The 25,952-nt window shown below is 55.4% G+C and overlaps 8 protein-coding genes across 8 annotated transcripts; 4 read left to right on the plus strand and 4 right to left on the minus strand.

Moving 5' to 3' along the window:
- Window positions 1–100: 100 nt before the first annotated feature.
- On the minus strand, window positions 101–3,199 carry N657DRAFT_123661 (MCM-domain-containing protein). The gene is made up of 3 exons (XM_062785829.1): window positions 3,029–3,199; window positions 575–2,963; window positions 101–485 (listed from the first exon to the last, which is right to left on the minus strand). The coding sequence occupies exons 1-3, from the start codon at window positions 3,031–3,033 to the stop codon at window positions 255–257; spliced, it is 2,625 nt and encodes an 874-aa protein (XP_062645068.1). The 5' UTR covers window positions 3,034–3,199; the 3' UTR covers window positions 101–254.
- Window positions 3,200–3,472: 273 nt separating this feature from the next.
- Window positions 3,473–5,265, plus strand: N657DRAFT_623568 (uncharacterized protein; the record flags this gene model as incomplete). Its single annotated transcript, XM_062790688.1, has 3 exons — window positions 3,473–3,607; window positions 3,662–3,716; window positions 3,772–5,265. The coding sequence occupies exons 1-3, from the start codon at window positions 3,510–3,512 to the stop codon at window positions 5,263–5,265; spliced, it is 1,647 nt and encodes a 548-aa protein (XP_062645069.1). The 5' UTR covers window positions 3,473–3,509.
- Window positions 5,266–6,468: 1,203 nt separating this feature from the next.
- Window positions 6,469–12,804, minus strand: N657DRAFT_682948 (uncharacterized protein; the record flags this gene model as incomplete). The annotated part of the gene is made up of 3 exons (XM_062796532.1): window positions 6,469–6,486; window positions 6,570–12,533; window positions 12,589–12,804. 3 exons carry the CDS (start codon window positions 12,802–12,804, stop codon window positions 6,469–6,471), a joined length of 6,198 nt encoding a protein of 2,065 aa, XP_062645070.1.
- A 1,308-nt stretch (window positions 12,805–14,112) lies between these two features.
- On the minus strand, window positions 14,113–16,133 carry N657DRAFT_673621 (FAD/NAD(P)-binding domain-containing protein; the record flags this gene model as incomplete). Its single annotated transcript, XM_062795698.1, has 4 exons — window positions 14,113–14,872; window positions 14,921–15,216; window positions 15,278–15,863; window positions 15,951–16,133. 4 exons carry the CDS (start codon window positions 16,131–16,133, stop codon window positions 14,285–14,287), a joined length of 1,653 nt encoding a protein of 550 aa, XP_062645071.1. The 3' UTR covers window positions 14,113–14,284.
- Window positions 16,134–16,477: 344 nt separating this feature from the next.
- N657DRAFT_635885 (uncharacterized protein) lies at window positions 16,478–17,413 on the plus strand (the record flags this gene model as incomplete). The annotated part of the gene is made up of 3 exons (XM_062791373.1): window positions 16,478–16,658; window positions 16,949–17,071; window positions 17,103–17,413. The coding sequence occupies 3 exons, from the start codon at window positions 16,478–16,480 to the stop codon at window positions 17,411–17,413; spliced, it is 615 nt and encodes a 204-aa protein (XP_062645072.1).
- Window positions 17,414–18,412: 999 nt separating this feature from the next.
- N657DRAFT_635886 (uncharacterized protein) lies at window positions 18,413–19,237 on the plus strand (the record flags this gene model as incomplete). The annotated part of the gene is made up of 3 exons (XM_062791374.1): window positions 18,413–18,595; window positions 18,910–18,973; window positions 19,029–19,237. The coding sequence occupies 3 exons, from the start codon at window positions 18,413–18,415 to the stop codon at window positions 19,235–19,237; spliced, it is 456 nt and encodes a 151-aa protein (XP_062645073.1).
- A 1,969-nt stretch (window positions 19,238–21,206) lies between these two features.
- N657DRAFT_648129 (acyl-CoA dehydrogenase NM domain-like protein) lies at window positions 21,207–23,225 on the plus strand. Its single transcript, XM_062793463.1, has one exon. The coding sequence runs from the start codon at window positions 21,390–21,392 to the stop codon at window positions 22,941–22,943; it is 1,554 nt and encodes a 517-aa protein (XP_062645074.1). The 5' UTR covers window positions 21,207–21,389; the 3' UTR covers window positions 22,944–23,225.
- Window positions 23,226–25,300: 2,075 nt separating this feature from the next.
- On the minus strand, window positions 25,301–25,952 carry N657DRAFT_578042 (uncharacterized protein; the record flags this gene model as incomplete). Its single annotated transcript, XM_062789292.1, has 5 exons — window positions 25,301–25,395; window positions 25,448–25,501; window positions 25,553–25,700; window positions 25,760–25,815; window positions 25,868–25,952. Coding segments are annotated over 5 exons (438 nt in total), but the record flags the coding sequence as incomplete, so codon positions are not given.

Consider the following 25,952-nt stretch of genomic DNA (forward strand, 5'->3'; position numbering starts at 1 on the left):
AGGGTTTCGAAAGGGGGATAAGAGGCAAAAAACACTCAATGATCGCAGTAAGGAGTATTGCATCGACAGAAGGACTCTCGTCATCACCACCACATGACCATCGTGTTTCCCATCGTGTCTCAAGCAGTCAATAAGACAAGAGCAAGCACATTCCCCCATTCAACCTTAACGCCGAACTCCAACAAACAACCCACCACACAATCAAAAGATCAACCCCAAACCCTCCAACAGAAAAACCCAAGCATTAACCCCTCTTACCTCCTCCCAGCCCCGGGCCCCGCACGAACAGCAACACCAGGCCTCGCCAGGGTATACTTGGCAAAGGCCCTGGCAAGCGCCTTCTTGCAGCTGACCTTCTGGCTGCCCACAAAACTGTTGACCGTGACGGCAATGGCGCGGTCAATGTCCTGCGCCGAACAGTACTCGGAGAGGCGCATCCGGCAGAAGGCCTCGCTGATGCGGATGATGGCTTCGAGGTGGCGGACCTGAGAACACACACAACCCTTATGTTAATCAAGCTGGTCGGGGTTGGGTTTGGGAATGGGGGAGTGGGAGTAGGAGGGGGGGTGGTTACCGTGATGGGATAAGCACCTGTGGCCAAGCTCTCGCGGCGCATGTCTGCAAACAGTCGCGCGACCTTGTCCTCGTCCATGTGATACAGCTTAGGCGAGCAGCGCTCGCGGGCGTAGAGGATGTATTTGCGGAGGAGTTCCTGGGGAATGTCGCCTTCTTTATTGTTGTTGCGCTCGGCGGCGGTGGTGGCCTGGCTGTCGGCACGTGCCGCCGAGTCGGGCGCCTCGACCTCCATGGACTGGCCGGCCACCATCGTCGCCTGCGTGTTGTTGTTGGTCAGCGGGTGGCTGCGGCTGTGAGAGCCGACGATGAAGCGGGCGAGGCGCTCGTCCTCCTCGGGCTCGACCGTGTCGCGGACGACGCACAGAATGTCGAAACGTGAGAGGATGGGTTCGGTCAGCTCGACGTTGGCTGAGAAGGGGATGGTCGAGTTGTAGCGGCCGCCGATGGGGTTGGCGGCGGCGATGATGCCGCAGCGGGCTTGGAGCGTCGTGACGATGCCTGCCTTGGAGATGGAGATGGTCTGCTGCTCCATGGCCTCGTGGATGGATGTGCGGTCCTGGTCGTTCATCTTGTCGAACTCGTCAATCAGGCACGTGCCCTTGTCGGCCAGCACCAGCGCGCCGCCCTCGAGCGTCCACTCGCTCGTCAGCGGGTCTCGCCGAACACTAGCCGTGAGACCGACTGCGCTGGCGCCTTGACCGGTAGCGAATACTGCCCGGTGGGCCGTCTTTTCGACATACTTGAGGACCTGGGACTTGGCCGTACCCGGGTCGCCGAGCAGGAGCACGTTGATGTCTCCTCTGACGTGGTGGGCGCCTTTGGTCGTCTTGGCTACGCCGCCAAATAGAGAAAGGGCAACTGCCGTCTTGATGTCGGTGTGTCCGTAGATGCTGGGCGCGATCGAGTTGATGATCTTGTCGACAATGTGCGGGTCCTTGGAAAGCTGGCGGATTTGGTGCTCGTCCTCCTCGGTCATGCGGAATCCGGCCAGCTGATCGTGCGACTTGACAATGTTGTTGGCCTCCAGGATGGTGGCAAAGACGGGGAAACCGTTGCGGTTGTTGAGTTGAGCATCGTAGTTGTTCCGATAGATGCCCGTGACTTCGATTTCCTCGCCCGGCTTGGCCTTGTCGATCAAGTCCCACAGCAGGATCACCTCGCGGTGCCGGGGAAGGCGACCTGCGGGAACAGTGCCCGGAGACTCCTGGAGGGTGAGCTTCTGATAGTTCCTGTAGACCGTTTTCTCCGAGTTGAGAGTGAAAGGACCGCGGGACTGGCAGCTCTGGCAGTACGAAATCTTGACCTCGACGTTCGACTCCTGCTGGAAGGGGCCGAGAGTGACGCCACACTTGGTGCAGTCGAACTTGACGTACTTGAGCTGAGGGAACACGCCGGACCTCCTGGTCACGACACCGCTCACGCGCACAAGGCAGTTGAGGTGTGACTGGCGAAGCTGGCGGAGGGTGTAGTGGACCGGAAGATCAAAAATGCGAACATGGATCTCTGAATGGATGCGCTCGTAGTCGGGGTAGTGCAGCAACACGACATCCATGGCCACTTCGTCGAATAGTTTGAGCATCTCGGCCGGTGCATTGGCGAGAAAATAGGCGAGGATGGCCTTGGAAGTGGAGAGATGCTCGTATGAGACTTCCAGCGTCTCGGCGTTGATTTCTCCGAGGGTGCGGATGCGGTTTCCGTAGACGGAGGAGCCGCTGTCGTCGGTGTACTCTGTGAGGAATGCCTTGAACTCTCTCTTGATGGTCCGCTGCACAGCTGGCTGTGCCACCCAATCGGTCAAGCTGGAAGCCTTGACATCGTGAAGGGCCTCGAGGGAGAGCTCCTCGTCCATGATGTCGGCATCCATGTCCTCGTCGGGGTCCTCATCGTAGCGATGCCTGCGGCGGCGGGGCTGGGCAGTGAGGTCAATGTCACGATCGTCGTCCTCGCTGGGAAGGAAAGCAGCGGGGATGCGCTGTCTCCTGGCGACTTCACGATCTCTGCGGTTCAACTGTGCCTCGAGGCGCCGCCTTTCGCCCAGGCTCAGGGCCTCGTATTCGCCTTCGTCGTCGATATCGATACCTTCGTAGGCGTCGTCCTCCCTCTCGCGGTAATCCCGCTCGAAGCCCTCTCGAAACAGATCAACATCGTCCTCGGCCATCTCGTCGAGGTCGTCAATGTCATCCTGAATCTCGACATCCTCTTCGATGTCATCGTCATCGTCGCCGCCGTGTGCAATGTTGAAGGCGGGCGGGGAGGAGGGCATGATAGGGCTGGATGCGCCGACCGAGGAAGCGCCATCTTCGCCGTTAGTGCGCGCCCGCTTCCGGCCTGCGCGGCTAGGCGGAACTCCACGGTTGGCTGAGGATGGGTGCTCGCGAAGGGGGGAACTCAATCAGTCAGACAAGTTTGGAAGGGAGGGCTTCGTGTTGGAAAGCATTGCAAGTAAACATACCTCATGTTTTCTGCTGCCCCGATAGTGATGTACGACTAGAATTTAACAGGTGACCGGGACAAGAGTCTAGAATTGTGGTGTTGCAAAGGCGAAAAATGCTGCGTCCCCTTTGTCAAGTTGGGTGGCGGGCATGCAAATTGAGAAATTGGGTAACAAATGCTGGCTTCCCGCTATCCCCCTGGTTTTCGCGTCGCTCCAGTCAGGAGAACACGCTTTCGCGACAAAGCTAAGCCTAATGCGGGCGGTCGCGTAAAGTGGTTGCTGGCGGGGCCACGATAAGATAGTGCCGCCTTGCTTCGCGCAGTGCGGTGCGACGAGAGTCGACCATTACAAGGTAATTTAACAAGAGCTCACTTTCACTTCACAACTATCAAGCCAACCATCCGACCCAATTCCATACATATTTTCTGTCGCGGAAAGGGAGGATTGTGTACCGGTATCTCGATTTTATCACCATTATTCTGCGCGCTCCGTAACCACGATGGATTCTCTCGCCGGCGGCGACGCGTCTATCGCGCGACCCAAGCAGCGCAGCGACAGTATTTCGCAAAAGTCGGATGACTCGCAGACTGCGGCAGAGTATATTATTAGGTGATTTTACGCTTATTATAGAAATAGCTAACCTGCTTCCAGCTTTATCCGAGACCAAATGCAGCTCGAGGCCGATGCCCGCGAGGCCCTGCCATATGTACGATCCCCTCTCTAACGGCTGCGTCGACTCAACTGACGCGTCGCTACCTTAGAGCATTGAGCACTGCACGAAGCCCCTCGGCCCGCTCCGACAGAGCGTCTTCGCTTGTCTGACCTGCAATCCCCCGCCTCCAAATCCCAATGGCCCCTACAATGCCGCCGGTGTCTGCTATGCCTGCTCAGTCCAATGCCACGGCGAGCACACCCTCGTCGAGATCTTTAACAAGCGCAACTTTACCTGCGACTGCGGCACCACGCGTTTCTCCAAGCCCAGTCCCTGCAATCTGCGCATCAATCCCGAGACGAACATGAAAGGCGGCGTCCACTCGGAGGAGCCGAACCCAAACAACAAGTACAACCAGAACTTTCGAAACCGCTTCTGCGGCTGCGAGTGCGACTACGATCCGTTTGAGCAGAAGGGCACCATGTTCCAGTGCCTAGGGCTGGGCACGCATGAGACGGGCGGCTGTGGCGAAGACTGGTGGCACCCCGGCTGTATCGTCGGCTTGGGCCCAAAGTGGTTCGAGAATATGGCGGCGGACAAGATCAAGAAGGAGGTCAAGGACGCCAAGATAAATAGCTCGCTGCCAACCGTGACAGAGGATCCAGAGGGAACAGAGCTGGACGGCAATGATGCAGCTGAGGAGGCAGAGGACGACGATGATCCCCCGCCTCCACCGGGCTTTCCAGCCGAAGACGAGTTTGAGACTTTTCTCTGTTACAAGTGTGTCGAGGCTTATCCTTGGATTAAGCGATACGCCGGGACCCCGGGTTTTCTGCCACCCGTCTTTTTCAAGCAAGCGGACACGGCCCAGGAGCCAAGCTCAGGGGCGGTTCCTGTTGAACGAGAATTCAGCAGCGACCACTCAAAGAAGCGCAAAGCCGAGGACGATAACGACGACGACGCCCACTCCCAGACCTCAAAGCGCCAACGGAATGATTCCAGGTTCGCCAACCTCCCAGACAGCTCCACCACCACCGTCCCAACCGCCGCCACCGACCCCTCGCCCTCCCAAGACCAAGAACCAAACACCATCACCACCACCACCTGCAAACTCACCACCCTTCCCCCACCAACCCCACAAGGACAAACCCACCCGTTCTCCCTCTTCCTTAAAGCCGACTTCCGCACCCACCTCTGCCACTGCCCTACCTGCTTCCCTCTCCTGATCCCTCACCCGCAACTCCTCGAAGAGGAAGAAACCTACGAGCCGCCCTTGTCCGAACCCTCCTCTCAAAACGGCGACTCAGCCTCCGGCAGTGGCGGCAGCCTGTACGACCGGGGCGAGTCGGCGCTGCGGCAGGTCGACCGCGTGCGCGCCATCGAGGGCGTCATGGCTTACCAGCACCTGAAGGACAAGCTGATGCCGTTTTTCCAGCAGTTTGCTGAGAGCAAGCAGGTTATTAGCGCCGAGGATGTGAAAGCGTATTTTGCAAAGTTGAGGGGGGATGAGGAGGCGATTAGGGAGGCTGGGGAGAGGGCTGGGCGGGAGGGTGGTGAGGGTGGTGAGGGTGGGGATCATAGGAGGGAGGAGAGTGGGTATTAGTAACGGTGTTGCTTTGATCTTGGTGTACTGGCTGTTTTGCTTGGAGTAACTGGGCGTGGGTCACCCTCGTCGTTCCAATTTCCACCTAAACCCGGCGTAGCGAAGCCGAAAGTCTGGAGTCGAAGGGTGGGTGAATGATATTGATGAGCCTGGTTCCCGGACTGAGTCATGTCGATGATGGTTGGGTTCTGTGATGGTTTAAGCTTGCTATTTTACGAAGCCATCACTGCACATACAAAGAGACATGAGCGCCCTTTTTTATGTTTCTGCCAGCATTCCTGAACTGTCCATTCCTCTTCTACAGCGGAAAGTTGATTCTCAACCCCCGGGCTTTCATGACTGACCATCGTCAACACCATCGAAGACCCTAAAGCTCCCCAGAAGGTCACTCCACCACTTCCATGTTAAGCAGCATGCTCTCAGGCAGTCAGTGGTAAACCTTCGAGTCGCCTGCCGCCACATCGCCCCGATAACAACCTCTGTTTCCGACGTCACTCCTCATTCAAGTGAACTAAATGGGAGAGTGGCAGGCTACATAGCTACCACCACGAACCCAACAAACCAAGATCAAGCCACATCTGAGTAGGTTTTGGCCAAAGAAGTGAATAGTCGAGTCTGCAATTTTGGGACCTAACACAATGAAGTGTATAATTCTGGGTTCCCCATGAGGAAGTTTCTCACCACACTACTTGTATGTATCAAACAACTGGAACCTACAATCATCCTCGTTCACCAAGGCAGCATACATACATAATATTCAATTTATCAGCAATCTCCCACGTTACGCGGTTCTATCAATCCCATCTCCCATCCAGGTCCCATCAACGGGGGTATTCCATGCCATGCTCCGTGATGTGAGATCAATGTGGTGTCGTAGTATGCCCGTCCCTCCCCGCGCCGGTCTAAATGAAAAACCTTGATTCATAGCATGATGCGGCGTATGAGCAAAGTAAGAAAAACTGATGAGCTGCCTAAAAGAAGGGAGACATCCCCGGTGTATATGATATCAGGAAGCAAAGGAAGAACAAGGGCATGGGCGCTCTAGACGGCACTCCCCATTCGGACCAAAAACCCAACACCATCATGACGATAAACCAAAAGGAAGGCAAAAAGTGGAAACCGGCCACTGAGCCGAACCAAAACTCCAAATCAACTCCAACGTGGATAATCCCCATCCGTTCCACGCCGACCACTTAAGTGACCCTAATGCCGCTTGTATTTCTGGCACAACTCAGTTAGCACCGCCCTCAACAAAACACACCAAACCAGCAGAACCTCAAATAGCCAAAGAAGATCAAACTTACCGCCTCCACCCTCCGCCGATGCATCGGATCCAGCGAATTCGTCGCCCCCAACAGCGTTTGCCCAATAGCCTTTGTGGCGCCGATCGCTGGCCTGAGAATAATCGTCGGCGCCTTCCTCAGCACCGCCTTCGCCGCCCCCTGCGCGCTCTGGCTCTCCATGACCTCGGCCGGCACGGCAATGATGGCGTCCCTAGCGACCGACAGGTCCCGCGCCAGACTCGCATACGCCCCACGCACGCCCTGGACAATGCCCAGCGGCTGGTCGGCATACAGCGAGATCTTCCGCGAAATCTCCTCCTCGTACTCGGCCTCGTCCCAGTCGTCGCCGAGGACGGCCGCCAGCGCAGCCGGCGAGCCGCTGCTGCCGCCTTCGCCCGCCTGGCTGCTAGGGGTGAGCAGGCCCTCCGCCCCTTGCAGAGCCGACTGCGTGCCGATGGCGAGCTTGGCGCCGAGTTTGACGACCTCGGTGCCCGTCGTCTTGGCGAACGCTGTGGCGCCCTTTTTGAGGCTTCGCACGATCCGGCCGTCCTTGCGGTATTCCCTGATTGGGATCTCGATCAGGTCTCGAAACCCGCTGCCGGCGTTGACAAGCGACCGTACGGGTGCCAAGCCGGCGAGTACACCGGGTAGCTGGTTCCGCTTGACGTCCGCCGTCCAGATGTCGTTAAGTTGCTCGCCGAGCCGGTCAAAGCCGGATACTCCGTACAGGATGACCCGACGGAGAACCATGCGAGCGTCCTCGAGGATCATGAAGTTCATGAACTCTGTCGTTTTGCCCGAACGAAGCCCGGTGTAGTCGACCCTCTTCGGCTTGAAGTCGAGCCTGACAGGGATGCTGTTGACCGAGATGCGCTGGATGAACGGGACGTCGCTCGGAGACGCGTGCACGGGCGCTGAGTCGTCCTTGAACGTGAAGAACCTGGTGATGAAGTCGAGGGCGTCTTGGTCGACATGCAGCCGAAGGGGCAAGACAGTGGCGCCAATGACCAGCTCAGTCGCCGGCGTGTCCACCGGTCTCGTGGTGATAAGCTCGAGGTGCACCATGCTCGCGCCCATTTCTCGCTCGCCGGCATCGATGTCGTACATGGCGAACTTCTTCCATGTCGATTCCGGAACATGATCGAAGATGACGAGATCGCGCACTCGGACGTCAAGCGAGCTGATGGTCTCCCCAGCACCTGGCGGAAACATGACCAGGTCTGCGTTCACGCCTTTGAGCTCAAACGTAATCTTGTGGCGCTTGCTCCGGTTCAGCTTCAGACTCTTGGACCGGCGGTGCTGCCCAGCTGCACGTAGTGTTGTGGTCGTAACAGCCGATGTGGCGACCGACTCAGTGTCCCCGAAATCCTGCAGGCCATGGTTGATGGCCTGCGTCAGCTCTTTCGGGTCACGGTTGGCTGGGATGCCGATATAGATGGAGTTGAACAGGCAATCGCCAATGACGGTTTCGTCCTCTTCAAACTCCTGGTCGTAGCCTCTGCGGTCCGCCCGAGCTCGGCGTTCATACGCCTTAGCTTCAACCTCCTGAACCGCCCTGGCAATAACCTCCCGAGTGCGCGCCCAGTCGTAACCATCAAACAAGTGCCAGATGACGTGCACGTCGCGAATGCAGACCCTTAACGGACTACGTTGAGTCCTGGAATCGGCCTGCTGGTCGTATTTGTTCGCCTTCGAGTTCCAGCGGTGACCGATGTCGTGCGCAACCTTGCCCCGTGCAAAGTAATCGTCTTGGATGGAGAGGTCATCGCTGATGCTTCCAGCTCCATCGCTTTCCGCTCCAAGGCTAGTGGTGCTTAGGAGGACGCCATCGCTGGTATCCTCGACCTTTGTACCGCCGGCAAGCATGGAATGAGATGTAGCATCGAACAGCGCTTCTTGAACGGCCGGGTCCTCATAGTATTGCGAGTCAAGGTTAAGAGGGCTGTCAGTCGGTCCGGCGTCAAAGTCAACCTCGCTGCCAGCGTCGCCCCCGAGCTCCTGGGCAACCGCAAAGTCATTGTCAAAGTCGTACTCGCCTTCTGCCTGTCCAAAAGCCTCAGCTCTGATAGAGGCTAGCAAGTCTTCAACAGGAACGATCGATGTTCGATACTTGATCTCCTTGCTTGGCGGCGTTGGAGGTGTCAATGCATTAGCCAACGCGATAAGAGTCTGCGTCGAGTCCGCGCAAGTCTCGATAATCAAGAGATCATCGCGAATCTCTACCTCCAGCTGCGTCTCGCCCTCCAAATCCTTCGATACCTTCACCGTTGCTTTGGCCGAGGAAATTTGGCAGATATTGACGTATCCCCTTGCACACAGCTCACTGACTTGGGGGGAGGGAGCCGCCTGAGGACGTCGTGTCGAGGTAAAGGGAGGCCCAGCAGACTCGATGACGGAGACATCGTCAATCAACAAAACAGCAGCCCGCTTCAGACTCGTTGCGGCGGTCAGCGTCTCACTAGTCCCGGGCGCCATCTCGAGGTGAGCATCGGTGAGGACCAGTGTCAGCTTGGAGGCCAACCCAAGCGGGTTCAAACCGACGAGACAGTCACGAAAAGCAACATCCACTTTGACCGGCTTCGATGCTTTGGCTTGATCCGTGGACGCGAGTGATCCCGAAGGTGCCCTCTTGATGGCATGGTGGGCTTGATCCCCAAGATTCGCAACGGACGCAGCCAGCCCGACCTCAAAATCCTCTGGCGTGGCATCCTCGGCAAGGTCCAAAATGTCCATAATCGTGGGCACCCGGTACTCTAAGCTCAGGCCCATCAGCTTGATTTTGAGGACCGGCTCGATATCGTCGACCAGCCTCATCATGATGACCGGTGGCTTCTGTGAAGTGCCGGTTGTCGGTGCGGGCGAAGTCGCCACGAACTCCTCAATCTTGTTTCGAGTGACGGAAACTTCGCCGAGCGCGACGGCAGTCAACTGCGGCAACGTTATATGGGCGACCTCCAAGTCCTTGAGAGACGCTTGAACGGCGCCAAACCGACCGCCGATATCGACACGGCCCTCGAGATCCTTGACATGACACAACGTGAGGAGACCCGGCCGGTCGTCTTCAGGGAGATATTTCGCGACGGTCCCGAGCTTAGCGAGGTCATCGACGAGCCCCGGGAGGCAGCTGAGCTGCTGCAGTCTGCCTGCTTCAACTCTGACCTTGCCGACGGTCAGGGAAAGTACCGGTCCCTTCCTTCGTTGGCGGAGGAGCGTGTCCACCATTATCTCATCCTCATCCTCGTCAAACTTGATTTTGGACGGGGTGATGAGCTCAAGCAGCCTCTCCAGGTCCTTTGTACGTGGCAATGCGAGGTACTCGATTCTGCTATCCAAGACCTCGCCCACAACCGGCGCTTCAGCTCTAGCATTCCTGACGTGCGGCCCTGACAGTCGTATCCTGCTAAGATGCATGCCAATGCCTTCATCTCTGCTGACAAGCTTGAGGGCGCTGGTATTCAGCATCACGCTGCAGTCCCTTCCGATGACATCCACGCGAAGGCCATTAATACGCAGATCGGTTTTGTTCTCCTTGGCAGCGGTCTGGTCATCAGGATGGATGGGTTCATTGAATCGGACACTCCTGGGTTGCTGAACCGGCTTGGCCGGGTGTTTGCCGGCTCTTGACGGGTTTGACGCGATAGAAGCCCCCATGTTGAGAAAGCTGCTAAGCCCACCAAACCAGCTGAACGTTTCGTCAAGCCTTTGAAGATCAAACTTTACATAGAGAGGTAGCGTGTTGATCTCTATCCGCGAGGCTTCAGGGCCCATGGTTGCCTTCACCGAGATATCGTGCCCGGCGGAAGGGAATGTGTTTGCCACCGACTCGAACATCAGGATTGAGCGATCAAACGAGAGAATCTCGTCGTTTGCGTATCCAAATCTTAGTTTCTCAACGCTGAAGTTCGCCTCTTTTTGCGAGCCCTCTGTGGACAATGAGCCCCTGAGGTCCACGAGCTGCGCTTGGAGCAGGACGTCAGAGCTGAAGTCCGTTGTCTGTCTCTCGAATATCCTCTGAGGGACGTCGGCAATGCCCGCAAGCTTCTCCAGGAAAAGTACTGAGAGCTGTTCGAGCGTAACCTGGACGTCTGGGGTCTTGGAGGCTGGCTTTGACGTTGTTGGTCCAACAGGTTCGCTCGGGGTACCTTGAGCTGCCTCAAGAAGCCGCGAGACAACCAATGTGAGAAGAAACCCAACCGAAGCGTCAAACCGAATATCCAAGGGCTTCAGGATAATCTCAATGGATTGGTCGATAGGCGCCTTGTCAGTCGCTGGTTCAGTGACAGGCTCCAGCTTGGGGCTTGCACCCGCTGAGGAATGAACCGAGAATGCGCCTGGAATATTTGGGGACATTGATGTGCTGAGGTCTGGGACAGTAGTAACCTGGATATGTTTGTGGTTTGACGGGAGGTATACGGAAATCGAGCTCAGTGATAGGATCTCCTTCACCAAGCGAGTGGGCCCGCGAGGTGTTGGAGCATCGTCCTGGTGAATTTCGGTCTCCTGGACGTCAGGTTCCTGTTCATGCGTAGCGGCGGCGTCCGTCCGAGTATCCAGAGCGATAGGTGCATCCGCTGTCGTAGGTTCGTCCGCTTCGTGTTGCTGAAGAGGGCTTTTAGAGAAATCATTTGCTGTCCGTTCCTTTTTGTCTGGACCTGCTCCAGGTGTTATGGGCGGCGCTCCCACGACTCGATGCTTGTCAGTGTCTTCATTTTCATCCCACGATCCTGGCATGCCAGAGCGCAGCCGTTGAGACTCAGCTTGCGAGAAGGCGCTCATGTACATGCTTTCGGCTTCCTCACGGCTGTAGATATGTGACTGAGCCAGATCCTCCGGCCCTGAACCGCCCGAGCTGCTGTGTGTAGACTCGGAGTGAATGGATACTGCGGGAGAAAGTCCACTGGACGAAGAGAATCCCTCAGGCGGACGGATGGACGGCTCTGACTGCGCCTCTCGCTCAACCCCTAACCAAGCTTGGGGTGATGGCTCCACGACCGTCGAATGTGCATGATCGAAGATGGCCGGTGGAGGTGAGTCTCGGCAGATGGATGCTCGCGGAGTGGATAAGGGGGAGTTTGGGTCCCCAGCCAAGTCTGCCTCCCTGCTTTCGCCAAACTGGTAGGGAATGTTGAGCGCGGCATCGCTGGCGTCGTTGCTCTCTCCAAAATCGTACGGAATGTTGAGAGCAGCCTCGCTATCCTGCAGCAGGTAACGGCTCTGTGAAAGGTCGTCCGACTGGGCCATCACCTCCGAGCTCATACTCCGAGCCAGCCCAAGCGGAGCAAAGGTGGGTGTCTCTGTCACCACGGGTGAACGTGATGCTACAGACGAGGGCATCGAGGGGGACGGGACTAGCGAGGAGAAAACATTGGCTTCGGAAATCAAGGAGGCCCGGATATTTTCCAACAAGATATGACGTTTGCCGTCCTTGGGTATGATGACAGGAGTTTCACCTGGTGATATCCCAGCAGAGGTCACGCCTTCTACGTTGATGTTGTCCAGCGAGAGCTGGAACGTGACCAGCTCCAGAGTTGGAGAGCCATGGTCTACCGGTACCTCGACGTCGACCTGAAACGCGACGCCTCGCACACGAATCTGGATCCTATCCACGACGCCCTGCAGGAAATCGGTCAAAAAGACGGGTAAGGACAGGCCCTGGCCGGTGCCAACTGTCGAATCGTCGTCGCTCTCAGACTCGGAAACAGCCATGGAGGCACCGAGATCCTGGGTCTCAGCGGCGAGAGCCTGTTCAAGTTCCCTCTTCTCTGCCACCGGCTGCGTCTCCAAAAAGGACTGGGCGAGATCCGCGGCTGTGGGCACGACATCGCCGACAGCCGGCTTCTTCCCACGCTTCCTGGCGTCCTTTTGGTCCTTCTCTTGCTTGGATTCCACTTTCAGGCGGATGTCAACGCCATCCACTTCGGCCGTGATCGGACTGGTGTAGAAGTCCATGGGAACTGTGACTCGTAGGACGAGGACTCTGGCCTTCTGAAGCGAGAAATCAGGTGGCATGCCCAGGAGCCTCTCGAGTTTCTTCGCAAACCCTCATCAGCCTGTGCACATTCCTGCAATACTTCTGCGAGGCAGGAGCATGGAGTTCGGGAGGCTGCATAATCCTCACCTGAAGCACGATCCCAACATCTCGAAATTCCAGCACCGTATTCCGACCCAGGGCAAAGTCCAAGTTCTCCAAATCGAGGGTCTGTTCGTCCAGAATGTCCAGGCGAGAGAGGGCAAAGCGGAGCAGCTGTTTCGCCATCGACGAGCGGCGAAAGGACTGGAAGAACGACGCCATCATTGGCTATTGCGTGGTCAAATCGTCCCCTTATTGCCGCTACCTTGCAGCCGCCAAATGGGAACTGTAACGTGTAGGTTGGCGGGGTAAGGCCAGCGCTCGAGATGGAAGAGGTGGATGTGGCGTGTTGCATTAATCGACAGCCAGAACGAAGCACGGGAGACCGAGAGATGTAGCAAGAAGGATCATGGTGAGGTGGGCATTATCTCGCAGAGGGTAATGCTATCGGCTCGAGAGGGGTCTTTGATGGCTCGGCCTAGTGCTCCCCTCAGGGTACCGTAATGGCAACAGAAAGATGAAGATCTGAAGCTTTGTGTTGCCAGAACACAGGGGAGCTGGGTAGGATGGATGGAGTGACGAATGGTGGTGAAAGGAGAGCGTCAACCAGAGACCGAGCGAACTGTGTTTTGTGGTTGCAGAGCAGCGTGCGTGGTCATGGTTGTGCCAGGACAACCCGTGACGGCACCTTGTTGATGAATGTAGTTGTGGTCCGGGATCGTCTTTGGGCAACTGGCAGTTGATCGGTCTTATCGGTAGCGGGAGGCGTGGAGAAGTGGCAGCGGGTAGGGTGCCTTACAATTCAACACTGGTTTGTTAGCGCGGAACTTAGGTACAATATTACACCTCATCTTCTTTCAACTTGACTTTCTTATGTCCCTTCTTTCTCTTGTCTTTCCATTCCTCCGTTTCTTTCCCTTTGTCTTTCGCTTTCGTCTTCTCTTACATTTTGTCTTTATATTTCATTATATTTTTCTCTCTTCCTTCCTTTTCTTACGTTCTTTGATTTCCTTTACAGTTTCACATTCAATGTCCAGTGACCCGCCATGTCCAAGTTTAACGAACCAACCAGGGCTGGCTTGTATTCATTGCCCCACTTTGAAACTGAGCATCTTAGTTGAGCGTCCGGGCCCTCGCTTTGCCGAGCTCAAACCGCCATGATCCGGCGGTATCCTGCCCTGTCAGAGGTAGACGTGAAGTCAACTCACATTGGAAACCAAACCAAACAGCAAAATATAAGCTGAAACGGCTTCAACCTTTTGAGCTATATCATCGAGGTGGCCAGAAGTTACCAGGCTTCCCATTTTAAACATCCGATTATCCGCCTGTGGTTGCTGCCTTGCCATCATGCTCTAAGCCGAGAACTGGTGTGGGCTTATTGGTTCGCCATCCTTTGCCAGAAGCGGCAATGCCGTGCTCTTGAAGATCAGATGACCGAGAAAACGCTCCGCGCAAATGGAGGCAATATCACGAGCTGGTTAAGTCGGACTCTTTGCATGCATCCCGAAAGCTTTCTAATGTAATAGAATGTAAATACCATACAAGACGGTTTCACGAAATAAATGCTGGTAATGTACGGAGTAGGTAAGGTGGATGATACTCAGGAGCTTCCTGGGATTCCAGGAGAGCAATGAGTACCACTACGGAATGCTCCCCCTCAACCCCCTTATCCCTCCCTCCCCAACACCCCTGTCACGATCCTCTTCGCAACATGCTCCCCACTCCAGTACGCTCCCGTCACCGTCCCGAGCGCGACAAACGGCGCCGTGTGCTCCCCCGCCAGCCAGATCCCCTCCGCCGGCACGCCGTGCCGCATGGCGACGATGTCCTTGTCACCCTCGAGCAGCCCGGCCTGGAAGTTGCAGTAGCTCCCGTTGCCCGCCAGCTCGTCGCCCGACCAGTCGGTCGCGAAGCAGGCCGTGGGCTGGCAGTTGATGTCGGACGCGTCGTAGGACGGGAGGCGGGAGTAGTAGGGCCGGAAGTATTCGAATAGGAAGGCGTCTTTGTCCTTTTGGGAGGGGAGGGAGCGGAGCTGGGACGTGAGGTAGTGGGACTGCTCGCCGTAGGTGTAGAAGAGCAGGGTTGGGTGGGCGGCGGCGCCGAGGGAGCCCAGCTCGACCGTCTCGTTGAGCCAGCGGTTCGGGTTCGTATCGGGTGCGTACTTGGGCGCGAGCCATTGGCAGAACCCTTGCACGGTGCGGCCCTCATCCAGGGACGTGGTGAGCCAGAAGGAAGTGGGAAACGAGATGTAGACCTGTGAAGGTTAGCCAAGGAGAGGACAGCGGGATCGAGTAAGGCGGACCTTCTCTAGGTTTCCGTAACTGATGTTTCGGATGGCCTTGCATAGCCGGTCCGGCAGTGGAGGAGAGAAGGCTTGCAGGTTCTGTTTCAACCAGCCAAGTGGACAGGTGACGACTACCTCCTCGAATTCTAGGCACTGACCGTCCGCTGTCATGACTCTGACCACGTCGTTTGGTCCCGTAGACTTGCCGTGGACTTCGGTGACGCGGGTCTGGTAGCGGATCTCTGCGCCTTCAAGTGCCGGCTGGGCGACCTTTTCCAGGACTTTGTGGTATGTACCCGCGCAAAAGAGGTTTTCTAAGGATGTGAAAGAGTCAGCCAAATGACAAAAACTACCAGGAGAACGTGAAAGACTTACCACCCTCGATACATTCCTCCAGCCAGAAGAACTTGAGACTTTGCCTGCTGAGAGGGCTGCCCACAAAGCTTCCCCAGAGCTCAGCCACCTGAAGAACTAGGTTTCTTTGCCGCTCATAGTCTGGTTCGGTATCCGGTATCCTCATAACGACTTGCTCCCGAAAGAAATCCAGAAGCGACCTGTCCGGGTCGATCTCAGATCCGTGTTTATTCGAGTGCTCAAACGCATCCTCAATGATCTTCCACATTAAGGTGGAATACTTCTCGCCCTCCTCCAGTGGAAGGAGTCGTCCATCTTCGTCAAAGGCACACGACATGGAATCCCAGACGCCGACGGCAGTTCTGGTCTCCTGGACCAAATCCATGATGGGGTTGTCGTTCGTGCCGTGGATCCAATTTGCACCGACGTCTACCAGGTGGCCGTTCGGAAGCCTCTGCTGGAATATCCTGCCGCCCAGGCGATTTCTTGCTTCCAGAATAGTGACCTTGAAGCCATTTCGTAGAAGCACGTCGGCGCATCTGAGCCCGGCAAAGCCCCCGCCGACAATTCCGATCCGCGGTCGTCTGCTTGGGGGGAGACTTTCGAACTACATGGGCGACAGTGTGAGCAGTCCTTCACGGAATTCTTTCTGATCCTAATGCCCAAGCATTCCACATGTCCGCTTTAGTGTTACATAGAGCGCATCGAGTGGCTTAAGGGCTGCTTTGACGCTGGGTGCCAATACCTTCAGGACTGTATCCATGATGCTGAGAGTTCGCGCCGATGCGCTGTGAAGTCGGGCAAGCTTGAGGTCTTGATATATCTTGGACGTTTTCTTGCATGCGCCGCTACTGACGGACCTTGAATAAGCATCCATGCTGAAGGTGGACAAGCCTTTCTTGGCTTTCAAGGCTCAGCAGGGTGTGTGGGTTGTGTGAAAGAGATGCGAAGGAGAAGCCAGTGGAGACGAAATTAGGGGGCGGAATGGCGACAACCAAGAGAACACGGCTGTAAACAGGATGGAATCGTGGGCCAACGGCTCACAAGCGACATGTCATGATGGAGAAGGGCTCTATATACGACCGTGGTCGTCATCTGCGGGGCCATGCTCTCTCACAAGCTGGCAAGGCGTAGACCGGTCCGACTATATGAACATGACCAAGCGAGCGGCATGAACGCTATCAGCCTCTGTGGCGGCTATCTCCACAACACGGGACAGCCATGGTGGTGACCTTGGCTCAGGATGAGGTACAAACCAACCGCCTTGCGAGCGCCGAGAAGCAACGGCCTGGTTGTGGGAACTGTCTTGAAGGACGGAACAACTCGCCGTCTGCGAGAAAGACCGCTTGGTATCACCGCGTGTCTCTATCTCTTGTGCGACTGGCCAATGACAAGCGTCCAGGTGAGCATGCCAGGTGCCATCTGACCGTCGGCGCTCCGGTTTGGGTCTTGTGCCGGGACTGGAATGTCGAGACGATATGAAACGCAGCACTCACCAAACTGAAGGTCTAGGTCGCCTCCACAGATACAAAAGGAACTGGATACTGTGCATAATGCGTAAGGTGGTGCTCGACTGACCAGGGATTAATGGGTTCCGGCCAGGCTCACTGGGCCCAGTCTAGACCTTAGACACCGCGGCTCGGCGGAGCCATCAGCCTGAACCATGGAATGTAATGTCATCGAGTTTTAAAGATGTGAGAAAGGAGGTCGAGCGATTCAATGTCAACGAGGCACGGCCCACCATTATGCGATTGACAAGTGCAACCCCCGCCGAGGTTTCCGGCCTCATTGAGGTGGGGCAGACGGAGCATGAAAGTGAGGGGTTCAGCGTCCGCCGTAGATAAAGTCGAGGCGAACCGGTATCGGCTGCGACAAGCACAGCGCAAATTCATGGAACACACTCCTGATTTCCACGTGCGGATGCGGCACAATCTGGAAGAACAGGAGCCAGGAATTAGAGGTCCAGAGACGATGCTCGATCAGCCCCGCGATAACCCCAACCCCGACATCGCCAACCTTGGCGCCGGCCGCGACAGCCTCCAAAAATATCAGCAGGAAGCTACAGCTTTGGCACGAGTCCTGACAGACGGAGCATCACGGGCATATGACCATAGGTTTCGCAATGCGGGCATCTTCGTAAATGACGGGCGTGCTTAGTGGACATCCGATTGCCCTAAATGAGTCCGATCGAGCTCAAGATTCCAGAATCACGCCCAGCTCGGCGAACTTATTTAACCTCCCCCAGCCTCCCTCAACAGCAAACCTCCCGGCCCTTGCACGCTACCGCAAACCGGAATAGCACCAACCATGGTTGGATCCCAAGTCGTTTAATGGACTGGGCGTGCACTGTTCCCAGGGACGCCGACCAAATTGCAAGGCGAGAGTGTCGCCGCTACGCCTTGAGCCTGCGAACTGAGAAGACGGATACGCGGTAAACAAGGCGGCGAGAAATCAAGGTGACGATGAAGCCAGAGATACCTCTTACACATCTTCACTAGTCGTGTCGGTTTGGGCATACCCGCCCCTCTTGCCGAGTCCTCACCATGGGACGCTCCCTTCCCTTGAATTCTGAACACGATGTTCTACCACGTGAGCCGCTAGGGCTTGAGTCCCACGATCCGCTATTCCACCATTGCCTCCTACCTCTGAGACGGCCTCGACACCATGGCTCGCTCAAACGCTACTACCGCCGAGAGGAAGACTCATGGCCCTGACGCCCGAGACCACTGCAGTACGATTCTATCCTGGTTTGTTTGTGAGCGCAGAACTTTTAAGGTGTTTGACTTCTTCATCTTCTTTTTCTTTTGCCATTATATTCCTTCCTTCTTCCTCTTTATCTTCATCTTTGTCATTTTTATCCCTTCTCTTCTCTCTTCTCTTACTTGTCCTCTCTTTCTTTATGTTTTTCTTTGATATCCTCCTTCCTTGACTTTGCGGTCACACTGGCCTAGAGTTCATCCTCATATATGGCCGAAGTCTCTGTCTCTCGACTCTCGAGGCCGTCTGCCCTCTGAAGCCATAGGCCACAAGATTGCGTTTCAGTGTACCATGCACCCGGGAATGTATACATCATCATGTCATTCCTCTACTGGCTTAAAGGGAACCATCCCATTCTCTCCATCCCCACTGGTTGCCGTCCCCCTGAAGGCCCTCGACATGCCCGACTTCGAGAAGCGGGCGGCCAGGTGGACCTGGCTCTACAAAGCGCTCTGTAACAAGGCCATAGCAGAATGGTTTCTTTCCGACCTGACAAAGAGCCATGTCCACCATGTGGACATGTGGAAGTTGTGGAAGCCGGAGAAGCTGGCGGCAGTCCTCAATCAGCAGGTGGTTATCATCGTTGGTTGGGTTGTTAGCATGGAATTCCGGCACCTACTCCGTACACTTCATCTTCTTTCATTTTGACCTTCTTATATTTTTTCTTTTCCTTTTCCTCTTCCTTTTTCTTCCTCTTCCTCTTTCTCTTCCTTCTTCTTCATCCCTTCTCCTCTTCACTTCTTCTTTTTGTCTTTATCTTCCTCTTCTCCTACTTTTTATCTTGATTTTCTATATTCTCTTTTGCCTCCCTTCCCTATTCTCTTTCATTGCATTACATTTTCACATTCAGTGTCCAAGGTAGTGGCCCCCATGTGCCATGCTAACGAACAAACTAGAGTGGATTGGACGCTCGCCGGCCGGAGATTGAGATGAGGGGGCAAGGAGCCCGAGAGCGCAACGGTAACAACGCCAGTGGCTGAAGCTGCATGATATCCAATCCGTCATCCGATAGCAGTGACTGGGACGACAGCGACGATGTCCACGGAGACTACGACAACCGCGAGCCAGCCTCCCCCATCTTGGAAGCACTACCCGCTCAGGGTACTACCATCATGGTATTTGGCCAAGAATGACAATTCCGAGGATCAGCACTGGACCCCAAACACTTTTGTCGACCCGGGGTTTCAGGAGAACGATACCATGTCCGACATCTACCTTTACTAGGACACATGGAACTCGGAGGTAGAACACCGTCCTTCTAATGCAAGGAGAATGGTTGATCCTGTCGAGCGGATCATTGACAGGACCGACTACGACGGCAAGGACGAGGAGTACATCAAAAACAATCCCGTGGACCAAAACCCAAAGCACTGCTCATTGCGAAGTACTTCGAATTCCGCGCCGGACCACACGTCGGGCGAGAACAACGCTCAGTGGCAAGGAAACTTTCTTCAATGCCGTTCCGGATGATGCCAGAGACATGCTTAGCAGTTGTGCAGGGACAACCTCAGGTTCGTTCTGACATTTGGCAAGGTTCCAGCCGAGGGTGAAAGGCACGAGCACACCATCGTGCGCACGGTTGATGTGGAGGAGTATCTCCCATTGATTCACGGAGTTTCGGAATTCCCGCCCAAGCGCGAACTCGTCTTGTGTGAAGGAGACATCGAAATTTACATGGCCCAGAAGCCAGAGGATTTGGGGGCTGGGGGAGCGGTCGGCGGATTTCGTTTCTTTACGGTTTTGAATTCTGGCTCGAGGGTTCACAGTTGACGCTGAGTTTCACAGTCAACTTGAAGCAATTGCTGGCATGGCATTGCGTGGAGGTCAAGCGGCCAAGACAGGCAGTGGATTTGCACTTACCAGTATCACCCTTTGCATTCAAGCTACAAAACAGACAACAGACACTGTATCTTCAAGGTTGTTTGCAGTTGACCAACATGCCCGCTGGGGAACAAATGACCCTATAAGGACTCGACGTCGAGGATATAGACTTCGATACACTTGATCCGTCAAGTATTATAGCTCAATCCCAATACAAGGGCCCCAAGTGCAAACCACTTGCAAGCAAAGGGCAGCACCTACAAATGGCCCCCGCCAATAAGCTGTCGGCCTATCTCCCATGTGGAAGATCCCAGGTCTAACGACCGACCTGTTTGTCGAAGGCATAAACGAGACATGCTTCAGGTGAACCGAGGTTTGAAACCAACTTGCTGTAATAGTCCGGCTTTTGCAATTAAACTACTGGAAGTCTGAAAGGTACTCCGATGATCAGAGCGGGACAAAAATCATGAAGCTGCTGATGTCGTGTAACCAGCTGGCTATCTTTATCTATGCTGTAAGCTGGTGACTGACCTCTTACGAATTGTATGGGAAGTTCAAATTTGAGGGCTTGACCCTTTCAAACCTCCAAATTCCCCATACAAATCGAGTCTTGGCCTGTCCAACCCAACCATTCCAGTCCTAAGGCCCTATCTCTCCTGTATGGAGGATGAGGTCTCTGCCTTGGTATCCCCAACTTCTCACACCATTGTTGTCCCGTATATGTCTTAAACTTCTAACTGTAACATAAGAACGGTGCCAAGTCAGTGATATTAGCGGAAGGACTATTAAACGCCGTACACAGCACTTCCAGTTTGTGCCGCATCCGCGCGTGGAAATCAGGAGTAAGCAGCGAGCTACAGGTATGCTCGCCATCCAAGCAAGAAGTTAAAACGGTACTCCGTAAGAGCTTGAGATGAGGGGGGTTGCCTGGCAGGATAGGGAAGTTCCCCGGATCACAGCTCCCATCTCCAGAGCGACACGATGCGGCATCATGGATGGGCAAGGAACCAGGAGCGAAATGGTGACGATGCAGTGGCTGGAGCGAACATCGTCACTTCTCACGCTCCTCAGTGTTTCTGAACTGAATCAGGAACGACTCCTCCACAATATACACACAATGAGAAAGAAGTGAAGAGGACATGAAAGCCCAGGACTGCGATCTTGATAAACCTGGCCCAAGGCTTCGAGTCATGAAGGAATTCGGAAGACCGCGTCCCCGCAGATCACATGCGCACAGTTCAAAGACGAGCTGAGACAGGTGGGGTGAAAGACAGGGGCTATGTCCAATCATGGATACTGGATCATTTTCTTGGCGCTACCCCACATTCTAATCCCCAGATTCTCGAAACGGCTGAGAGCCGAGGCAAACCACCAATGTCCGGCCGACGAGCCGGGAGCAGGTGTGTCGATGCCAGAATAAAATGACGGTTGCCGCCAGACCTTGCCTCCGTTCCCTGTGACACTTCCTTTTTTTTTGGCTGATTTTGTCTGTTATTCGTGATACCCTCCAAACCATTTCTTTGATTCAGCGACACCAACAGTCGCAGCCACAGCCATGCCTCTCGAAGTCCCATCCAAAACATTCACCCGCGCCGATGTCGCCAAGCACAACACCGAGGACAGCACCTGGTTCATCATTGATACTGTTGTCTACGATGTGTCCGACTTCCTAGATGCCCATCCGGGCGGCGAGGCTGTCTTGCGCCAGGTTGCCGGCACCGACGCCACGGTCGCCTTCTACAACCTGCATAGGCACGAGGTGCTGCAGAAGTACTCAGACCTGGCAATCGGCACCATCGAAGGCGAGAAGCAGTCGATCATCACCCCGAAACTGGGCGACCTCTCCCCCGTTCCGTACGCGGAGCCGCTCTGGCTCACGCCGCAGTTCAAGTCGCCCTACTTCAATGATAGCCACCGCCGACTGCAGCGCGCCATGCGCGAGTTCACCGACCTGTACATTGCCCCAGAGGCCCTCGAGAAGGAGCGCACGGGCGAGCTTGTCAGCCAGGAGTTGATCGACCGCATGTCCAAGGCCGGCGTATTGCACATGCGCATGGGGCCGGGCAAGCACCTGCACGGCGTCAACCTCCTCAACGGCGCCGTCGACGGAAAGGAATTCGACTACTTCCACGACATGATCTGCTCACAGGAGGCAGTCCGGGTCGCCTGCCGCGGCTTCCAGGACGGCAACATGGCCGGCATGGTCATCGGGCTCACCTGTGTCCTCAATTTCTGCAACCATAACCCGGAGCTCCAAAAGAAAGTCATCGAGGAGGTCTTCTCCGGGAAAAAGAAGATCTGCCTTGCCATCACCGAGGCCTTTGCCGGCTCCGACGTGGCCGGGCTCCGCACGACGGCCACCAAGACCCCGGACGGCAAGCATTACATCGTCAACGGCACCAAGAAATGGATCACCAACGGCGTCTTCTCCGACTACTTTGTCGTCGGCGTCAACACGGGCAAGGGCTTATCCGTCCTCCTCATCGAGCGCGGCGAGGGCGTCGAGACCAAGCCCATCAAGACCTCCTACTCCCCAGCAGCCGGCACGACCTACATCACCTTTGACAACGTCAAAGTCCCCGCCTCCCATCTCCTGGGTGAGGAGAACAAAGGCATCTACGTGATCCTCTCTAATTTTAATCATGAGCGTTGGACCATGGCGTGCGCCACCATCCGGTACATGCGGCTCGTGGTGGAAGAATCTCTCAAGTGGGCGCACCAGCGCCTCGTCTTCGGCAAGCGCCTGATCGACCAGCCCGTAATCCGCCAGAAGCTGGCCAAGATGATCGCCCTCTGCGAGTCGCACCAGTCGTGGCTCGAGACGGTTACGTACCAGATGTGCAACATGGCCTACTCGGAGCAGGCCAAGCACCTGGGCGGGCCCATCGCGCTGCTCAAGATGAGCGCGACGCGCGCGGCGCACGAGATCGCCGACGAGGCGGTGCAGATCTGGGGCGGCCGCGGCCTGACCCAAACGGGCATGGGCAGGGTCATTGAAAACTTCAACCGGACATACAAGTTCGACGCCATCCTGGGCGGTGCCGAGGAGGTGCTGGGTGATTTGGGCGTGAGACAGGCTATGAAGTTTATGCCCAAGGCGGTGTTGTAGAGGAGTTTTTGCCCTTTTTCACGATGCTCGTATGTACATAATACTTACACCCACGGTTGTTCGGTCAGCATCCTATGGTTTGGGGCGTCGCATCATGCAGGTTTGCACTCAAGAGACTTGAATATAAACAATGCACATCACAAGAGGGGACCGAGTCATATCAGCGCCAGTAAACCCAGACCGGCTCTCACTTCTGCATCTTAGCCGCCTCCTGTTTTTAGCGCCGACCTGAATGCGCGGCTATAGCCGTCAATCTGCGAGGCGTGGAGTTGCTTTTGTTCGCTGTGCTTGACCATGGATTACAACCCCGTCCTGGTTTGGTAAGTTGTTAGCGCATAACTTCGAAAGAAAACAAGACAACTGTCTGGTATTTACCTTGTCTTCTTTCTCTTTTCCCTTGTAATCATCGTTTCTTTTTCTCCTTCAGAGTGGCTGAGGCATGGAAAGGACAGAGAAGCGAGAGGCGAAAGCGTATTCTTCAAGCGGCGTAAGTTGTTGCAGTTGGGGGTGTTGCGGAACCGAGAGAGGGTTGCTGTTAACTTGGAATGAGCCGCGCGCTCAGAAGGCAGCAGGAGAGAGGAAGTCAGGTATAGGGATACGAAAGGGCTGGTGGAAGGTTTCCATGAAGGAAAGGAAGGATGCTCACGGTGTTGAGTGGTAAAGTAGTCGATATTGTGAAGGAGGAAGTCTGGAGGAGGAAGTATTCTGGAGGAAGTTCTGAAGGAGAAGTAAACTCTGGAGGAAGAAATATGATGGGCTTCAAGGTCAGATGAGAAGGTCAGATGAGTTGTAGTGAGCGAGTGGAAAGCGTGAAGTGGGTTGTATAAAGAACTGGTATGTCAACCGCTCGCATCTGTGGTGTGACTGGTGAAGAGACGAATGGGGTGTTGATGAGGTTGAATCGCAATGGTGATGAGGGTGGCCAACTGGAACGGCTGACGGGGTGGTAAGTCCGTGGACCAGATGCGTGGTGCTTGTCCCGGTGATTCTGTCGTGTTTATCCCAATGATTGCGGCATGTCCGATGCAGAGGACAACATATCGCCACGGCCAGCTGCGAAGCCGGCGGAGTGTCGGGGTTGCTGTAAGCAAGCTTGGCTTGGCAGTTTTGGTGGAGGTTGTGATATTCGGTCGTGGCGGACATCTCCAACATAGGTGGGTATCTGAGTTTGGCTGTCTCGGCTGTCTAATGTAGCCATGACACCTCACCAGAGCCAAGTATCGCAAATAACTGAGGAAGAGATGTGTGTAATGGCATTTGGGCGTGACCTCGGGCTCAACCAAAACGATGGCTAACATGTGCTGAAGGAGTTACTTTGCAGTTCGAATGAGACCCCCAGCGGTAACCATCCAACCCATGGGACGTCTGGCAGTAACCGACCTGGCCAGAATGAAGCAATCGCTATCTGTGATTCCAAAGCGTAAAGCCTCCCTCTGAACCCTGTGAATGGCAATCTGGCGCACTCCCTAAACTCCGCCAAGCTGGAATCACCAGTCCCGCCCATGTTGTTGTGCCCGTGCTGTAGCTGCTATCCTCACTATTAGCGACACCAGAATGCTAAGCATCATCGCAAGACAGTGTTATAGAGGACCTTTTGCCTTATCACGTTGCTCGTATGTACATAATACTTAACCCATGGTTATTCAGCTGGCAAAGTAGGTATCGTTTGGGGCATCGCATCATCAGGTTTGCACCCAAGAGGCTTGGATAAGCAAGGCACATCATAAGAAAAGTCCGAAGCATCTCAGCGTCAGCAAACCCTAGACCGATGTCATTTCTATGGGACCTGAGATGAAGCCCATTTTCCAGTCCCATGATCTAGTCGTAAATCCGTATGAGAAGAAAACCCAGAAGCCAGACCGTGCAAGCAAGCGAATGCAGCGCTCCACCCCGATGAGAGACGAAAAAGGAAACCTGTTTTGAAGGTAGCCCTTGCCGTCCCGACGCCATGATGGTTCAACTTTTCCATTGCCCGATGATCCCGTGGTCGTGATGCCGTCCGAATCATAGGCTGTTGTGGTTTGCCTGAGAAAAAGGAAAGAAATCGCGATAGTTGAGATACCATGGCTCCAAGCCGAAAATGCGAGAAAACGGCCGAGGACATTGCCAACTGAGAGGGTATCCAGGCCACCGATACCAGCAAAACAACCCGTTTTGTGGAACCCCAGCGCGCGAGCGCCAGACCGATCCACCAGAAAGCCAGTGTATAGCGCACCCGCGTGTCGTCAACCTCCAAGGGGACCATCGTCTCCTCTTCTACCTCGATCGTAATGAGCTAGAACTAATCGCAAAAGGCTGACCGACCGGCGAAAGAACCGGGATAGTCGGAGGTAACCGCGGCCGTCTCAAGTCGCATCTTAGTTGTTCGGGCATTGAGCTTGCACATGGCCAGCTTGTTGGCACTTGTAGCAGATCTTTTCACCGCCGGAGGACTCCTTGGGGCACTCGCGGCCTGTTCCTGTGTTAACGGGATTTCAGAAGAGTGGCGCAACTGGTGGACTCACTCAAGTGGCCGGACTCGCCGCAGTTGTAGCACTTGCTGCCGTTGACGCAGTCGCCTGTGACAAGTCAGCTGGTGTACCAGATGGCGCACGTGACTGCAAACTTACGAGACATGTGGCCGACGCCGCCGCACGAGTAGCAGGTCCTCTGCTGGCCGCCGTAGCCACCGCCGCCGTAGCCGGAGTTGTAGCCGCCGCCATACGAGGGGCCGCCGCCCTGGGTGCAATTTCTGGCGATGTGGCCAACTTGACCGCACTGTACTCGACGGTTAGTGCCGGAGATTTGCTCGTTGTCTTGGGACGACCGAGGCCTACCTTGTAGCACTCAGCACCGGACTGGCCACCACCGCCACCACTGGTCGGGCATTCGCCTGCGGGAAGTTAGTTGGAATGCCCATGCCTCCTGGAAAACGTGCTTCTCACGGGAGATGTGGCCCGCCTGACCGCAGCGGTAGCAGGACTTGGTGTCCTTGGGGCCCTGGGGGCAATCACGGCCTGCATTTGCGTC

This window comes from Parathielavia appendiculata, assembly GCF_033297405.1.
Source record: "Parathielavia appendiculata strain CBS 731.68 unplaced genomic scaffold N657scaffold_12, whole genome shotgun sequence".
Classification (NCBI taxonomy): Eukaryota; Fungi; Ascomycota; class Sordariomycetes; order Sordariales; family Chaetomiaceae; genus Parathielavia; species Parathielavia appendiculata.

What these genes read in the sequence shown, in the direction of transcription:
- N657DRAFT_123661 (XM_062785829.1), bottom strand. An exon ending in CAGGTGCTTATCCCATCACG is followed by an intron (nt 486 to 574) that starts GTAACCACCCCC and finishes GTGTGTTCTCAG; the next exon opens with GTCCGCCACCTCGAAGCCAT.
- N657DRAFT_648129 (XM_062793463.1), top strand. Translation starts at nt 21,390, where the DNA reads ATGCCTCTCGAAGTCCCATCCAAAACATTCACCCGCGCCGATGTCGCC.